Source organism: Ipomoea nil, unplaced genomic scaffold (assembly GCF_001879475.1).
Source record: "Ipomoea nil cultivar Tokyo-kokei standard unplaced genomic scaffold, Asagao_1.1 scaffold3030, whole genome shotgun sequence".
Classification (NCBI taxonomy): domain Eukaryota; kingdom Viridiplantae; phylum Streptophyta; class Magnoliopsida; order Solanales; family Convolvulaceae; genus Ipomoea; species Ipomoea nil.
The window spans coordinates 73,637-92,540 of NW_017619458.1; the positions used below are offsets into that span (position 1 = coordinate 73,637).

At 34.2% G+C, this 18,904-nt stretch overlaps 1 protein-coding gene across 1 annotated transcript; it reads right to left on the bottom strand.

Moving 5' to 3' along the window:
- Positions 1-1,457: 1,457 nt before the first annotated feature.
- On the bottom strand, positions 1,458-15,662 carry LOC109163638 (anaphase-promoting complex subunit 5-like). Its single transcript, XM_019312379.1, has 20 exons — positions 15,442-15,662; positions 15,200-15,359; positions 14,985-15,106; positions 14,576-14,822; positions 13,836-14,013; positions 13,649-13,727; positions 13,475-13,560; positions 12,552-12,684; positions 12,411-12,443; positions 8,960-9,208; positions 8,586-8,663; positions 8,223-8,482; positions 7,081-7,140; positions 6,926-6,993; positions 5,830-5,935; positions 5,388-5,529; positions 4,397-4,495; positions 3,951-4,215; positions 2,873-2,940; positions 1,458-1,761 (listed from the first exon to the last, which is right to left on the bottom strand). Exons 1-20 carry the CDS (start codon positions 15,610-15,612, stop codon positions 1,606-1,608), a joined length of 2,760 nt encoding a protein of 919 aa, XP_019167924.1. The 5' UTR covers positions 15,613-15,662; the 3' UTR covers positions 1,458-1,605.
- Positions 15,663-18,904: the final 3,242 nt, after the last annotated feature.

An 18,904-nucleotide genomic window follows, 5' to 3' on the forward strand; every position in this document is an offset into this window, starting at 1 on the left:
ACACAAAGAAAGACGTTGCTGAAAGTCTAGGCCAGAAGACTGTCTCCAGGCGTTGGAATTAAGGGTCGGATTTCAACTATTTATATTTGAAAATAAAAAATCTACAAAAATCCTAAAATAAAAAAAAAAATTCTATAAAAGATCATAACTCTTTGAATACTGCATGACTTTTAATCATATCGAATATCACCCGACTTTTAAAGACTTTAAAAATCTTGATTGAATATCTCATGACTTTTATAGACTCTCTAAAAGTTTGAATTGCATATATCTAAACTTTTAAAAGTCTGTAAAAGTAATGATTGAATACACCCCTCTAAAATTCCGCTTAGTCTAGCCTAATTTCATCGCTAAGTTCAATAATTTAATTACACAATTTATTATACTTAGAGAGCTTATTTGATTGTTATCCCAAAAATAATCTCTAATTTGATTGTTATCCCAAAAATAAAATACATACATCATATCATATGTATATCACATATAAATATATAAACAAAACAAAAATTATCAATTCCCAATACACCGTGGAATGTGGATAGAAATTTTTTAGTAGTTATCACGAAGGTACCTACTAGCCTTATATCAACATGTGTTACAAAATACAATAATACTTCCTCTATCCTACTTTATATTTTTTATTTACTATTTATTAGTCACCACTCAATGTGACAGTAGTTTATAAATAATTAAAGAAAAATTGTAATTTAAGTTCGTACATAATATGTCAATTATCAATAATACTTCATAACCGTGTGTGATATTATTCTTCAATTTTCAAAACGGTACATACATTACCCATTTATGAGAGGAAAATTAAGGGGCAATATTTACACTACGGGAGGCGCAACATATATATACCGTTTTAAAAATTGAAGGGCAACATTTACACCACTAATAATTCAAAAGCGATATTAATAATTGGCATATTATGAAAGAGCATAAATTACAATTTTTTCAATAATTAAACACAAAAACTTGTTTGAAACCATTTCATCTCAAATTATTATATATTACTAAAAACGAAAGAGCATAAATTACAATTTTTTCAATAATTAAACACAAAAACTTGTTTGAAACTATTTCATCTCAAATTATTATATATTACTAAAAACAAAATATTTTTAAAATATATATATATATATAATAATTGATACTAATAATTAAAAAGTTATGAAGCTATTTCACCAGCATTTTCCTATACTCAATTCCAGATTTGATGAAATTTTTGTTTCTTGCTTCACTCCTTTTTTTCTTTTTAGAGTACATTAATGTACTAATTCAATAATATAATTTCATTTTTACACAATAAATGGATTGTTAAGCTTTCTCCTTATTTTTGCTCAAAGTATATTAGATAATAATTCAATAATAGATGTTACTGAATTATTTTTTTTAAAAAAATGGATAGAGCACTGAATTTTTTTTCATTAGAACTACAAATTTCACAAGTATATTAGAAATCTTGATCAGAAGGCATTCATTGTGAACTTCTACAACAGTAGAGCCTGTACAAGAGACTTAGCATTACTCACCACAAGCAAAGCATACATGACAAACACATTCAAAGTTTTTCATCAAATGAACGAAAACCTTTCTTCGCAATTAACTGAAGTGAGGATCTTCATCGTTCAAAGGCTGCTCCAGCGCCAAAATGTGTTCCTTAAACGAGGATGCAGCTTCTTCCCTCTCATTCACCATTCCCAACTTGTCATACACTACAGCCATCAGGTAAAGAGCTTCTGCTGCCAACTCATGATACTGTACACATTTGAAGAAGCCATGTAAAGTATATGTCCCAATAGTGACATAAATTTTGTGTCTTGTGTACAAGGTTATCAAGGCAGACTTTCTAGGCGAGATGCCACCGACTGCCTAGTCGACTAGTCGATTAGGCGACCGCCTAGGCGATGAGTATTAAATAAATAAAAAGTGTATATATATATTGAAAATATCTTGTCTTGGGCAACCTTTTTGCTGGCCTATTTACTTGAAGTAGATGAATAGTTTTTCCTAGGATAGTGAGAAGTTAAGTATTTATTGTATATTGAAAATATATTGTCTTGGGAAGCCTTTTTATAAACCCTATTTACTTAAGTTGTCTTGAGAAGATGAATAGTTTTTGCTAGGGTGGTGAGAAGTCTAGTATTTATTGATAACATGTCAGAGTGAGGAGGTAGTGGGCTTTGCTCGGAACAGGAGGATGATGCCGGAGCTTTAACCGCTCCGCCATCAGAGCCACCACGCGCCGTCGCTCCGACACCACGCGCCGGCACGTGAGGCAGATTCCGGCGACTTCTCCGGCTGAAAATTACACCGGTCAACTTGCCTTAGTGTGTAGGTTCAGCCCATGTATGTTTTGTGGAGTTTTGGGTTGTATTCTGCACTTAGGCGAGGCGAAAACATTAGGCGTTCGGTCTCGACCGACCGGACGCCTAGGCAACGCCTTGATAACACTGCTTGTGTATTAGAAAATCAAACACTAAGAGTCCGTTTGGAAATTAGGAAAATGATTTCTAGAAAATGACTCATTTTCTAGTGTTTGGCTGAAAGTTAAGAAATTGCATTTTTCTTGTTTGGTAATTTTGGTTCATTTTCCGGAAAATGAACATATTATTTGTTATATAATAATAATAATAATAATAATAATAATAATAATAATAATAATAATAATAAGTGGTAGTGTGGTGGTGGTGGGGATGGTGATGGTGGTGTTGACTCTATTTTCCTTGAATACCTAAACACAGAAAAATCTGGAAAATGACTTCGGGAGAAGTCATTTTCTGGATTTCCAAACGGACACTAAATACAGGAAAATCAATTTTCAAATTGATTACATGCAATCATATTAAAATATAAAAATCAGACTGACCTCTAGATGTTCCAAATCTTCCAAAGCTTGCCTTAAAGGTTGAAGCACGTCTTCAGGTTCTTCATATACTGGGAGAAGGATAAGGATGTCTATGGTTAGATACTCGGATTACTTGGAATAAGATGCCTGACCAAAGTCAAGCGGAAATACATCAAATAAGTATAGATACAATTAGTTCAATGTGTTCTATGTGCCCATCAGGACAGGACTCAGATGATCTTCTCAGTTCTCATACAAGACCTAAAGCACACTAGGACTTTTCCATATCCAACTGGACCAGACTTTTCCAGAGAAGTGCAAAACCAAAATCTGTTGAAGTGGAAGCCCTCTTTTTTCATGAAATTTAGACAGTGGTGAACATAGGTATTCAGAAATCATATTACAGTACCAAAGAGATCATTAGTACTGCAGAGTATATGTTACGATTGATGCCAACAGACTATGCTCCTGCACTTTATGGTTCTTGGGAAGGCAGATAAGCAGAGTTTACCACCTTTCATAGTACAGTTTGCCTTTGAAAATCAAAGATAAAGCTGTTATAGAAGCTTAAAGGACAGTGGATACTAGCCTTATTAACCTAGTGTGTCCAAGAACATTTCCCTGGTAGGAAAATGGTGGCACGGCAGTGCTTTACATTAGGCCACGAGTATGCCTTTCAACAAAATGTTTCAGTCTAAAGTGTTTTACAGCTTTGAAGCAAAATTTCATTTTGTGGGTATTCATTTGTTCATTGCTTGCTACTCAGGTTGTCACTTTTCAACCTTCAGATATAAGCAGCTTTCTCTGACCATTAGATTAGTATGCAGGCTAGATTGAGAGAATTGTGACCAATAATGCATTTCATGAGATAGTCCAGCAAAGGCTATTACTAGAAGCCTAGAAGATCACGATGTCCATGAACCCCATATTCAAACTTAGAGGCCAGCTAATAACTTCACTACAGTTGTAAGATCAAAAACAATCAAATTATAAAGTGAGGGTAACCAACTTGCTAAATGACAATTATCTTGAAGCTTCATTGAATTTAAATGTAATTGCACCCATATGGTCTAAAATGAAGAAGAGAATACAAAAATACCTGAAAAGCTTGAGTCAGCTAGATAACATTTTGCTTCTGTAATGAAGGCCCGAGCACGAAGCTCAAGACCACCATGACCAAGAAGTATAGGAAAAGCAGAATGTATGAGAGCCAAAGCCCTTTTTGCATGGCTCGACCCAAGTGAGAGCCATAACTCAGCCAATGTCAGTGTAACAGAGGCTTTGAGAAGATCCAAGTTAAAAGATTGGCAAAAGGAAAGGCTGGCCAATGCATATGGAATTCCTAAAACAGCATTGCCTGATTTCTGAAATAGAAAAAAGGATTTAACTTCAATTAAGTTATGTTGACTTACAAACAAATTAAAATCCAAATGTTTACACAAGGAGACATCTTATGCCAACCATGCAATATGATCCCTAGTGATTTTGTAGTTCTAGTTCACTAACATAAAACCGAAAGTAAACCAACGCTGAAATTCTAAATACCTTGTGAATCTCTGCGAGCAAAAGAAGAATATTGGCATTCTCAACTTGCAAACTGAATTTGTAGCACATGCAGAAAAGAGTGTGTGCAACGGCTGCTGCCTGTGAGAACACGGTGCATTAGATGAATATCTCAACAACATATAGAGCAGCATGTTATTGGGTCAATACCCATTATTGACGTATAACACAATGCTACTAAGGGTTATCATTGGCTAAGGTGCAAAACACAATATGGCACAGATATACTGCATTACTGCATGTATGACACACATGGATACATAAGCCACAAGCAAAGATATGAAATATTTGAGAGGCTTGAGGTTTTGGGTTAAAACTGGCTTTTTTCTAATTAAAATAAACAACCTTCAGAGGATTGAACTGTCAGTTTTTATGCATAGATACTTCACGGCACTAGATATGGAGTGGGTAATGATGAATCTTTTTAGCAGCAGACACATGATCTGGATTCTAAGACAAAATTTTTGTTTCCAACCGTGAAGAATGCACAGAGCTGTGCATTCTTCACGGTTGGAAACAAAAATTTTGCCATTGAAATAAGCAAAGAAGGATAAGTGCTAACTCCATTCATCTTATTTATGCCGTTTGACTAGTTTAATGAAATTATCAGGCCAAAGTAAGAATGTTTTGACTTTAAAAATGTAGGTCCAAAAGCATCATGATCTTCAGACTGACATGAAATGGAAGAAAGGAACTACTGTATATACTAAAGATAAAGAAAACAGGACAATAGCAAAAGATTATCATCATATGATCAATTGATGGAGAAGCAGCAAGGAAAGAGAAGCATATCCTTTTGACAAAATATAATTCTACCAAACTCAGCATTCAACAAAGACAGTTTCTGAGGTAAGAAAAGCCACATCAACCGATCTATATGGCTACGTTTTCCTCAAAAGGACTAGCACTTTAGAGCATTAGCCATTTACAAGAGGTTCTGGTAAGCACAAATAAAAATAAAAGAAAAATTGACCTGGCTAAACTGGTTTGCAGCAAGCAGTGTCCGTGCATGTCGGAAGCTCGCTTCAGCTTTTATCTCCATATCCACACCAGCCAAAGAAGAAGCATAAACACCTAGCTCATCACATAGCTGTTGAGCTAATTTTAGTCGTCCCCTGCAAAATAGCAACCACCATATTGTCAAGAAGAATGAATTAAAATGAGTTAATACCCAAAATTCTCCCTCAACTATGCCAATGCGGTAAATGCAATGAAACCTTATAAAAAAAAAAAAAAAAAAAAAAAAAAAAAAAAAAAAAAAAAAACTATGCCGGCATAGTCGATTGACCATTTTAGGTGAATTGGCAGTCAAGGACCAATTTGGGAATTATGCCATAGTCAAGGGATCATATCTCATCTAAAAACATGATACTTGGATTGCCTGATAGTAGACATCAAGCAAAAAATAGCCTTACTGGTGTAAAGCATGCTCATGGAGTAACTGCAGCTTTACAAGCTGGATTCTTGACTTTGAAAGGCATAAGAACTTCTCCTCTGCTATTTTGAGAGCAGTGAATGCTTCTGCAAATTAGGAACACAGAATATCATTGGTAAATGAATATAAATATATAAATATAAATAAATAAACATATATATATATATATATATATGTATGTATAAATATATAAATATAAATAAATAAACATATATATATATATATATATATGTATGTATGTATGTATATATATTCATGCATGTGTCCGCACAAATTAAGATCCTCCCTGCACATTCTTGTAAGAATGGTTGCTGTGCAGGCCTCCTTGCAACCTTCCTCCTTCCTTTTCTCTTTTGATTTGATAATTAGGGCAGAAACTTGGAAGGTTTGTAATAGGGGGCATAAAATAAGGCATTATACTTGATTTGCATACAAATTGCTTCCAAGTTGAAGAAGGCCAAAAACATCTTAAGCAACAAAAGAAGATACCATACTCTGCACCCTAAAAGGCTAATAACTGAAGAGTCAAATTGCTCTTTTGCTAATTTGACTTGTTATGGATATCTCAAGTCTTCTTCTCTGTGGGAAGTAATTGAGGAACTTTTTTAATGACTGTCATTATCTACTTTATGCAAGTTACATCGTGGAGTCCCCTAATTTCTTCCCCATTGCCATACTCTTTAATTTCTCAGTATTCTCTAAGACTTGATTTCCTTTCATTATTTTCCAAAACATAGCTCAAAAATGTCCGCCTTACCATCCAAATTAAATTCCATAAACTGCGTTGTTCTCCAGTTCTCTTCAGTGTTGTGAATTAGAAAACAGAGTGATTAAAGCAAAAATGATTTGCTACTAGAAATTTGGAATCACAAACCCATTTTAATGCATTAAACATGGAGCATATAGAGGTCCCTCAGTTAAAGACCTTGATTAACCTTTGTTCAAAAGTAAACAAAATGTGAGTTAAGAAGCAAAAGATAGTTGCCAAATTTCGCTGTCACAAAAGCATTTGGTCAACAAAGAACCAACCATCCTAATATAAATCTGATTCAATATGCTCAAACATTTCTCCTGACCTTTGTATCCTTTATATACTGCCAGATGCTGGATAAGTTTTGCATAAGCCAATGCGACATCCTCGGAACTGCAAGGACAAAAAATAAATAAACAAAATTTTTGTCAGATATCGAATCAGGGCCATTAACCCTATTGGAAACTTTGAGAAATTTACCTTGATGAGTCAGAAAAACAAGTTGCAAAAGCTAGAGCATTCATTCGAGCAAGAGGGGCACTGAAAGGAATACAGTAAGGAAAAGTAATTTGTCAAACAGTTAAAAGATCATGTTTGCAAACTTCAGATGACTAATATTACAAGATGTCAGACTGGACTGAAATATACAGAATTTCATCCAAAAGGATTCCTGACTACTCAAGCTTGAAAGTAAAAGCAATAGCAACCCAAAGAGGGCACGATTACAAAATGTCCAATCATCTTGCATAATTTGACCAACTATAAAGAAAATAAGTAATTTTTTCTGTTGAGGGGGTGAGATAAAAGAGCCTTATTCAGGACAAAATATGTAAATATTAGTCATATTCACCAAGATTTTATGCTAAAATAAAATACGAAGAGAGATGTCATACTTATACATGTAGTTATTATAGTGCTTGGATCCAGGATTTATATATATATATATATATATATATATATATATATATATATATATATATATATATATATATATATATATATATATATATATTCAATCAACGGGGAGCACTGGAAACTTATGTAGTATAACCCAGTCTTCTGATGGAAAGAGTGAAATAGTACTCAATCCTTGTTGGTTAAGGGGTGATCACCCAGTGACCCACCAAAAGATTGGAAGGAAATATTGTTAAACAGTAAATCAAATATAAGGAAGGTATTTAGCATTTCAACTAATGTTGGGATTGAGTGATCAGGGGTGTGAGGGAAGAAAGTTTACCCAACCAGTATGTATGATGCAAATGACAGATAATCCAAGACCATCTGAAAAGCTTAAATGTAATTTGAGGTTTGATGTTGGAAACTTAGGCTTAGCTTGCAACACAAAGGCAAAAGAAGCAATGCATGCATAGCCTTAGGAATTTCTCCATTGCCCAGCATAGAATTGCCACAAACAAGCAAAAAATTGGCTATCTCTTGTCATGGGTACAAATTGGATAACAATGTAGTCTTCCAAAACACCACGATTCAAGGTAGTTACTCTTGAACTTCCATATCAGTCTCTAAGAGAACAACTTAAGGAAACATACATTGCATGGAGAGAAGTGCACAGAGCTGGATGCATAACAAATACTACAGTACTACACCAAGGATTTCTATATTACCTGCCATAGACCTCCCATGCAGTGGCACGAACCAAATATGAAGAACCTAAAAGCTGCAACACAGAACCAGGTATGGAACTAGGCTGTGCACAGAAGTGGAAAGCACCGTTATTACTCGATTCATTTTCCTGGGCAAAAATAAGACAACCATTTGGCTTTTTCAAATCCTTAAGCCATTCAGTACAAAAAGCACCATCTGAGGTTAGTGTTGAAGTTTCATCTCCAAAGTCATTAATCAGATGAGAACTTAACCTCAGCTCCTGCAATATTCACCATAAACAGGAAAAAAGTTATCAGCAAAAGTTAAACAAATCTTAAGTCTTAACAAGTTAAAACTTAAAATGATACAAGAGCTAACATAACCTTGCAGACATTGATTGGACATGTTGCAAGCTTCATGGTGGCCTTTGGGCCAAATGAGAGCAGAGGTCTTTGAACATGCTGCAAATTAAGATACAGCAATTTATGTAAAATAATTTGACCATGCTGCAAATTAAATCACTATTCCCATAACTAACCATACTATATTCAGCAAATACGTGTCTATGTAAACATAATAAAATCTCAAGTAAACAGTGAGGTCAAAATTGTATGACCATGCATGGCAATTTTTTTGTTATTTTATTTTTGCAAAGAGTTGCACACGATGCTGGAGAATTTATGAAGCTAAGACTAAAAGAAGAATACATAGCAATCATAAAATTATTATGCTAGCATACAGAAATTCATGCTCTTACTGTCAGGTCAAATTTAGCCATGGCAAGATGATTAGAGGCCACCAATCGTTTCAACTTTAGACTTTCCGCTCGCTTCAAGGACCTTCTCAAGAGAACATATAATTGTTGTTGAACTGACAAAGAAGTTCCTATGTAGGCAACTGGTGAATATGATGATCCAATAAAACTGGTTGTGTTTGAGAGACCAACATTAGACAACAGCTTGCAAATAGTTGTTAATGTATAAGCAAGGCATGTATCGTCACTATACTGCACAAGGAGTTAGAAACATTTTGAGACATGAAATAGAAATATAAGCATAAGGAATCAGAAACATTTGAGTCATGGTAGAAATATAAGCAAATCTATGTTGAAAAACAAAGGGTTGTGTCTGTCTATGAATATGTGCTTAATTAAGAGTTATGTGTTTGTATATATATGTACGATGTTTCTTCATTAGAAACATAGAATTATAGAAATATATTGTAACCTTTCAATATTATAATACATTTTCTCATTCTTTGATTCTTCATTTTTACTTCTACCTAACTAGCAGATGGTTGTTATTCTCCACCCCTAGGGCCTTTCAATCTTTCAAATTCAACATGGTATCAAAGCCTACATTTCCTAGGCTAATTTCCTTCCAATTTTCCAGTGTAAACAGTAGGCCGTGATTATTTCTTGGATTCCAACGTGTCTATGGTGGTTTACTTCAAGATCTACCACCACAGTCACACTCAAATCACGTCGTGACCTTGCCCAAGAAATGTCATTGTCATCCGCAACTACACACACCCACATGCGCCATCACAAATTGCCGGATCTCCATTTTGGTTTTTTTTTTCAGATCTCTTCTTCTCCGGTGGTCTTTTTATCTCACCTCCTAGACCGTTGGATTCCTCTCCTTTCTGTGACCTTATCTGGAAAAATTTGTCATCATCTTTGTTAGAGAAAAGAACCAGGAGGTATTTTTGATAGACTAGAAACTAAAGAAAAGAAATAGGAAGTCACAAAACTTCCCCCAACAAGAGTTTTAGGCTCTTGCCCCACAAGAGTTTTAGGCTCTTGCCCCACAAGAGTTTTAGGCTCTTGCCTAGCTACTAAAAGCTTAAAGACTAAGGAAGATTATTGGATGATCTATTCTCTTCTAGAGATTCTGATTTATAGTACTAGGAAATAAATAATTATAGAAAGGAGATGATTGCTGAGATGATTGTTGAGATGATTATGCCTCTCTTTATTTGTCAAAACCCTTGAGTTAAGCCTTCCCATGTATATCCTGATTTGCCTGATTTGCATCCTTCCTTTTTCTGCGTGAGTAAACCATCCATCCTTTTGGATGCGTATCATTGCCACCCTCCAAAGAAACAACCTTGTCCCCAAGGTTGGAGTGAGGAAACTGACCGGTGAAGTCAGATACGCTACAGTATTCAGCCCAATTGAGGAAGCGTCCCCATTGCTTTGGTTGTTCAGAAGTCATACACCGCAAATACTGCTCCAGGCATCGATTGAGGACTTCTGACTGGCCGTCCGTTTGAGGGAGGTATGCAGTGCTCAAACGCAACTTGGTGCCCCATTTGTCAAAAAATTTTGTCCAGAGGTTGGAGTAAACCTCTGGTGCCATGGTGTCATACTTATTCTTTTGACACACTAGGCATTCAGTTACGAATTGTTGCGTTCGCTTCATCCACCGGAGCCAATGTAGAGCCGGTCCTTGCATACTGATAAAGCCTGTCGGAACCTTCAGATCTTCCCGGGTGTGATGTATGGCGAAATATTGCTCCACTCCAGGCAACCATCCGATCGGGTCGCCACCATCAAATGTAGGAAGTTCCAATCTTCCCGTGGGAAGTGTGGTGTTGTCGGGAGGAGCCAATCGTTCTGACGAGGGGTTGGAATCAATTGTTAGGACTGCTACCAGTGACGCACTAGCATCGCCCTGCCCTTTGCTTTGGAGGGAGAGAGCGAGGAGGTTGGACATCCTAGCCACAGAAGCTTCCAAAGCTGCAAATCGATTGTTCAATGTGGTCAATTCAGTACGGATTGCATCTTGGTTCTTCTCTAACGTCTCTATGCGGGAATCTCGTGTGTTCGCCATCCAACGGCAGGTCGGATCAATTTGTTAGAGAAAAGAACCAGGAGGTATTTTTGATAGACTAGAAACTAAAGAAAAGAAATAGGAAGTCACAAAACTTCCCCCAACAAGAGTTTTAGGCTCTTGCCCCACAAGAGTTTTAGGCTCTTGCCTAGCTACTAAAAGCTTAAAGACTAAGGAAGATTATTGGATGATCTATTCTCTTCTAGAGATTCTGATTTATAGTACTAGGAAATAAATAATTATAGAAAGGAGATGATTGCTGAGATGATTGTTGAGATGATTATGCCTCTCTTTATTTGTCAAAACCCTTGAGTTAAGCCTTCCAATGTATATCCTGATTTGCCTGATTTGCATCCTTCCTTTTTCTGCGTGAGTAAACCATCCATCCTTTTGGATGCGTATCAATCTTCCACTGTCGTCGGCGTGTATGACTGTATGTCTTCCTTTGATGAATTTTTTCAGTGAAAATTTTCCAATTTGTTGTTTTGCCCTTCTTTGGACCTTTTGGTGAAGTTTGAAGGCTTTTTGGGTTTGTTGCCAAACTTCTTTCTGGGGTGTTTTGGTATAAGGGTGTTTGTTTCTTTATTTTCAATATACCATATTTATTCCCGAGGGTTTTCAAGCTTGGCGCTTTTTATTTTCAAAAGCCTTTTGTTATTCAATTATCCAACAACAGGGTGTAACCATCAACAACCATTTGGTGTTCTCAATGTTCATATTTTATTTTATTCTTTGGGTGTATTGTCATTACTATTGGCTCTACTACATCCTTTGTTGCTCATGCTTCGTTTGCTCTACCGCTCTTAATGAAGATTGTTGTTGGCAAATCCTAGAGTGCTTTGTTGTTTTGAGGTTGTTCGTGTTAAGCTTCGTCCTTGGTGTAGGAGATACCTTTTAAATATTGTTTTGTTTTTAGGCGGAAATTTGTAGAATTTTAAAAACATTTCTAAAATATGATAGTTTTGAAATTTGGACAGAAATGTGTTAAATATGCTTGGGAGTTATTCCAAATCACTTTTAACACATTTTTGTCAATGTTCTAAAAATAGCATGTATTTAAAATTTAAATTTTCACACATTTCTGTAAAGTTCTCCTTTAGTAGTAATCTAATTAATGGAAAGTAGTAGACAATTCATTTCAATGCTCCATTTAACAAGTATCAGAGAGAGGTTCATCCTGCACTTCACTAAAAACCAGACCCAATTACCAGAAGCATTCTCTACTGTCACAAAGTTACCTCTTTCATCTCTTTATTTTACTAGGTGTTTCTTAGTGAATTTGAATGGTATTTCATCAACTTGAAGCAAAAAATAATAAATAAAATTCTAAATGACTATACATGCAGACACACTTAATAGAGCTAAGAACACTACCTGTTGAGAAACTCGAACAGCTTCACTGAACACCTAAAAATTATAAAGAAAAATAAATTGACCAAAAAGGGACATATACAAACTTCTGAAGTATAAATGAGCAAGGAATAAAGGTGAAAGATGTCTATTACATATGCATACCTCCAAAGCTTGTTTTGGATGGCCAAAATGAAAATGCATCATTCCTAAACATAACAATGCAATTTCATATCTCCCAAAGGTGCCGCCTTCTGAAGAAGGAGGAGGTACATAGTCACATCCTTCTGTCCCTGCACTTTGGTAAAGTAATTCCCAAATTAGGAACATTATCTCCACAAGGATCAAGTTTGCACAAGCTGAACAACAAATGACAATCATAACGGTAGCACAGCACAAATTAGTGTTATTTGATGCAAAGAAATTTAGGAAGTTAGATATTTTCCTTCATTAATTTTTCTTGTTTTTGTAGAGGGTGGGATGGGGAAAGATGTCCATAATGGCGAGAAGATAACAAGCTCTCAAAAATATTTTCAGTGAACAAAGGCTGATTATATCAAATTATATGACAAAAAAGAATGCACTTAAGGGGAAAAATAACACATTATTTCAGGGATTTTTCCACTAAAATTTAGGTTTAATGAGTAACTAAAATAACCAAGATTTCTATAACTTTCACTCTCAGATATAACGAATTAATTAATGATAATAATACCCAAGAACTAACTTTGACTAAGTCAAAAGCAAGTCATCCTAAACAATAAAAGTGGATCTCTTAGGATTATAATTTATAAATGGAATATATACAAGTACCGGCCACCATTATGGAAGGTATAAACAGAACCTCCAAAGTGTGACAAGAGAGTCATGCCTAAGCTTACAAGATAACAAGAACAAGCAGCTACCTCAGTTTTCCTTTTAATGAGCACTAAAAAACAGGATTGCAACTCATAAAATTAGTATACTAGGTAATTTGAGATAGATCATATTGAGAGACATTACTTGACATATAAAGCAAAACCACATATTAACAACTGCAAAAAAACATGAGAGAGTTCAAAAAAAAACAAAAAAAAAGTAATGCATACCTGTAATCAAAATAGCGATGAAGGTTTTCCAAAGCAGCAGGGAAGTCATCATGATAAAGGCTATTTAAGTATCGTAAGAAGTGAACCTTCATTTCAGTGAACAAAAAGTCAAAAGTCAGCGAAAGAAAGTTCCAAACTTACGTAGAAATCATATCAATCTCATGGGAAACTCACACGATGTAGCTCAGGTGACAGTTTCTGGAGCTGTTGTAAGACAGAATCAAATGCATTGAGAAGGAAGGAGCTTCCATGCCTGTCAACATTGAGCACGAATTTAACTGTCTTATTGTTTTATAATCTGAAATTATCTCCAAAAAGCAATATGCATGATAATCAAGAAGTTAAAGAAAGAATTACTCACTTTTCTATTAAACTAGCCCGATCTAATAGGTAACCTTGTATTTGCCAGTTTGTTCGTAGGAACATAGCAACTGAAGAATTAGCACCATTTGATGTATCACATGATGAAGATCCATTTGGGCTGAATTCCTCAGGTTTACCAATGTGTTCCAACTTTGGACTGTGAGAAACAACATTTCCTGCAATGCATGTGATTTATCACTACATTCTACCATGTATCAATATTTAAAATTATCTGGCATTTCATAATTTTACACAATTGAAAGAACTCAAAGAAGTAGAAACCATGGCAAACAGAAGTAAATGAAATGGAATACATTCTTTTCAGGTGAAAAACTACCAAAAGAACTGAACATAAAAATAAAAAATAAAATAGAGTAGAACAAAGAGGTCAACCAAGAAACATTTTCTATGGAATGTGTATCACAGGAGATGTTTGATTGTGTGGATAAAAGTGAAATGTTAGGTCTAGAATCAGATGACATATTCACTCCCACAGATGCAATTGAGTTATCCAGTGAGAGTAGGAAAACAATAATTTAGATAATCATATTATGTATTGCCCAAAAGCCAAATACTGAATAAGAGGTTTCACCATCACACTCAATCAATTAAAGTATTAATCATAAAAATGCAAGCACAAAACTTTTTTCAACATATTAGGGAGGGGGGAAGCAAAATAAATAATAAATAATTAAAAAAAAAAAAAAAAAAAAAAAAAAAAAAAAAAAAAAACCCAACCTTCAACTAACCCAACAAGTGCCCTAGGAGCATGATTATGAAATGAAACTCTTTCATTAGCTATGCTTTTTGCTTCCATTTCTTTGTTGACATTTTCATAAACAAAATTCTCCAGCTCCATGTTCTCATACTCCATTGGTGCTTCTGGATCACAACTGGGATCATCAAAATTCAGCTCGTAATGAGAACAACTTGAGAGTGACTCCTTGCAATAAGTCACTATATGTGTTAATAGATGACAGACAGCCTGCATGTCCAACAATAAGAAGAAAGCACCAAGTTTCAGATTCTCAAAAGAGTGAACTTTACAACTCACAATATACAAAATAGATATACACCAAAATGTGGAAAAAGAAACAGGCAATAAGCATCAAGTAAAAAGCTTGGATAAGTTTTGGCCTGTTAGTACCTCAAATGACAAAAGATTGAATGCAAGTAGGCATCTACGAACAAACATTCCAAGGTTGCTACTAGGATCCAAACTGATTTGATCATCATCTATATCATTCGAATAGGAACCTCCAAGTACGCCTAACCAGAACAGCCTCATAAACCTCAGTAATGCAGGGCAAAACATATAACATAGCACACAAAACCCTAAGCCAATAACAAACCATTGCTCACCACGCAATTCATTAAAGAAATTAAACAAATCGTCAGGGGATGCTAAACACGATAACCTCCGCGTCAAGTTCTCACTCAACCAATCATTCAATTGTCCGACGACTTCCCTCAACTGCGCAATCAGCTCACCCAGCTTCGGCTCAAAAATATCCTCACATGACTGCAAGATAAATAATTAAATGAATAAAGACTCAAATTCTATGGAACTCGGAAGCACTAAAAGAAGGACTGGTTTGAAATACCTTAGTGAGAGAGATTAAGTACATGGCGAGGCCGTTGTGTTGAGAGACGGAGGAGAAAGGGAAGGGAACGGAGGCTTGGGCCGGAGGAGCGTATATTTGAATCAGAATGCAAATGGAGACCTTATGAGGTGTGACGGAGAAAGCGCCCGGCGGCTTCACAATCCCGGCCATGGCTGGGCGGCGGAGGAGTGATAGAGCGGGACTGCAAGTGAGATGAAGGAGAGAGGAGTAGTACGGTCAATGCAGGCTGACTGGGAGGGCCGGGCCGGGCCTAGAAAATACCAGCCGGTCCCGTCCCACCATAGCCCCCGCCCGCCAAAATTTAAAAATTTTAAAAAATAAAAAATAGAAAACATGATGAAGATGAAATGTATATCTGTATTCACTATTCTGTCATTCTGTACCTATAATAATAATCCAATAATACCAAAATAAATGAATAGTTATGCTCTGCACCTGTATGCACCATGCATGGTGTATACGGATGCAAAAACGACATCGTTTTATTAAAAACGTGCGTCTCCCTTTAAAAAAAATTTCAGGTTCGATTCCTAACAACAGCATTATGTTGTTCATTCATTATGGAATTTTAGTTCATAGATTATGGAATTATAGTTCATAGATTATGGAATTATAGTTCATCGATTCTGAAAATATAGTTCATCGATTCTAAAATTTTAGTTTATCGATTATGGAATTATAGTTCATAGATTAGATTCTGGAATTATAGTTCATCGATTATGGAATTATAGTTCATCAATTATGGAATTATAGTACATCGATTCTGGAATTTTAGTTCATATGTTGTTGCTGGGAATCGAACCTTTTTTTTTTTCAAGGGGAGACGCGCGTTTTATTAAAATGACGTCGTTTTTGCATCCGTATGCAGTTATGCACCATGCATGGTGCATACGGATGCACAGCATAATTTGCCAAAATAAATTGGGTCTCAATGAAATAAAGTAGGCTGCCAAGGCAGGCTAAAAATCCCAAGGCTTAAATGGGGTAGCCCGCCCCGACCCGTGGCAATCGTTATACCGTGCATCAGGGTGCACATAGCAATATGCGTCTCGCGCCTCTCAAAACGACGTCATTTTGTATTCTGTTATAAAATTCTGTGTTTTCAGGTATAAAATTATGTACATTCAAAACATAAAATTTTTATCCTTTTAAAAAAGATTATGTGTTTTCAGGTATAAAATTTTGTATTTTCTATTATATAATTATGTACATTCGAAACACGAGAATTTTCAGTCATAAAATTTTGTGTTTTCAGGTATAAAATTATGTGTTTTCAGGTATAAAATTCTGTGTTTTCTATTAAATAATTCTGTACATTTAAAACATGGGGATTTTCCGTTATAAAAATTATGTGTTTTCAGATATAAAATTCTATGGTTTCAGGTATAAAATTATGTTTTTTATATTATACAATTATGTACATTCGAAACATGAATTTTTTTAAGGGATTAACAGCAAACAAGCGAAAAAAGTACAAAACGATGTCATTTTGGGTCAGGACGCACAATGCATTGTGCGCCCTGGTGCACGGTATAATTTGCCAAATTATTGTATAAACCATGGTTCATATAGTGTTGTATGGACCATAAAAAAATACATTTTTAACATATTAAAAGTATATTATTTGTGTACAAAATATACATTATATAAAATAATGTACATTTAGTATTTAAATAGTGTACTTTTTTCTGAATATAAAGTATATTTTTAATATACTAAAAGTATATTATTTGTGTACTAAATATACATTATTTTTTATCATACAAAATATGGTCTATACAATAATGATTGCACATGTTTTTTATTTTTTTAGTCTTAGCTAGACTAATACACTACAATATATATTTCTTTATATACATATATAAATTTGTATAAAGATTTAAATATGTGCGAATTTTTCTTATTATTCATGATTTTAAAGATTTTTTTTTTGTTTTATCTTAATTATTATGTTAATTTGTTTGTTTATTTTGTAATTAATTCATTGCGAGCATCGGGTAATTATTTCATAATTAATTCATAATCTGAAATTATTTAAATTATTACTTATAAGTGACATTCGTGCATCGCACGGGTAAAATACCAGTATTCATAATATACATATACATAAACACAGCAAGTTTGTACCAAAAAAAAAAAATAAACACAGCAAGTGGCTTGTAGTCCACTGGTATCCGGTTGGCCCCTTATGTGGGATGTCTTAGGTTTGAGCCTCAATATAGGCGTAGATAGTATATGGGTATCCCCCTTCCTTTGTAATAAAACATATACATAAACACAATATAATGAACATGAATTTGATGTATTGTGTTTATGTGTCCTCAATTATATAATACACATAATTCATATTTATTATATCATTTATATGTGTATTTGTATTATGAATATGAATTTTGTATATTACAATCATGAATTCTGTGTATTAGTGTGGACCCTGGTCCACGATATAACGATTGTCATGGTCCATATAATAATTTGTCAGTTCATGTTGGATAGAATATAAGGCCCAACCAAGTTAATCATCACTAACATTAATAATAATAGCCCAATCAAACCAATTGAGGCCCAGCCCAATCTACAACTTAACCCTATTACGTAGTACTCCGTATCATCATTTATCTACAACTCAACTTTCCCGCCTAGCTCCAATTTGATTTATGAGGGATTTTTCTCTCATTTTATTCACACATCTATTTTATTTTCACAGTACAATTTCACGTTTTCAATTATTTCCAAAAAAATACATTTTTAATATACTCAAATTATCTAATTTGTGATTATTCATACATGAAATTTTTTTATGCAAATAATATCATTTATATTACTTTTGTTATATTCGAATATTATTGAAACAACAACTATCAATAATAACTAATATAATCTTGTATATTATATATATAGTTGTTTCGATCTATTGACACCATAACAAAAGCATACACATGGATTTACAAAATTATACGATATTTGATTATCATTAACACCATTTTGGTCGATTGCACAAAATCTTTTTAATGTGATTTACTTTTCATGTGTAGTTTGCGCGTTATTACACAAGAACATGATTTACTTACTACACACTTTTGAGTAATAATTATGAATTTGTTTCAACACATAAAATAAAATTATAATGTGAGCATGTATTTATCTTGGACATATTAATATAATATCTAATCTAAATTTTTAAAACTAATAAGTGTGAATGAATATTATACCCTTCATTTATGTTTGTTTTTTAATACTTTATGCTATAAGAGTTGTATTATATAATATTTTGGACAAACATACACATATGGTTAGAACTTCCATTATCTTTTTTCACTATTGTTACCATACACATGCATACATCATATACGTTTTTATATTCTTCAATAATATATATATATATATATATATATATATATATATATATATATATATATATATATATATATAATTAATTAAT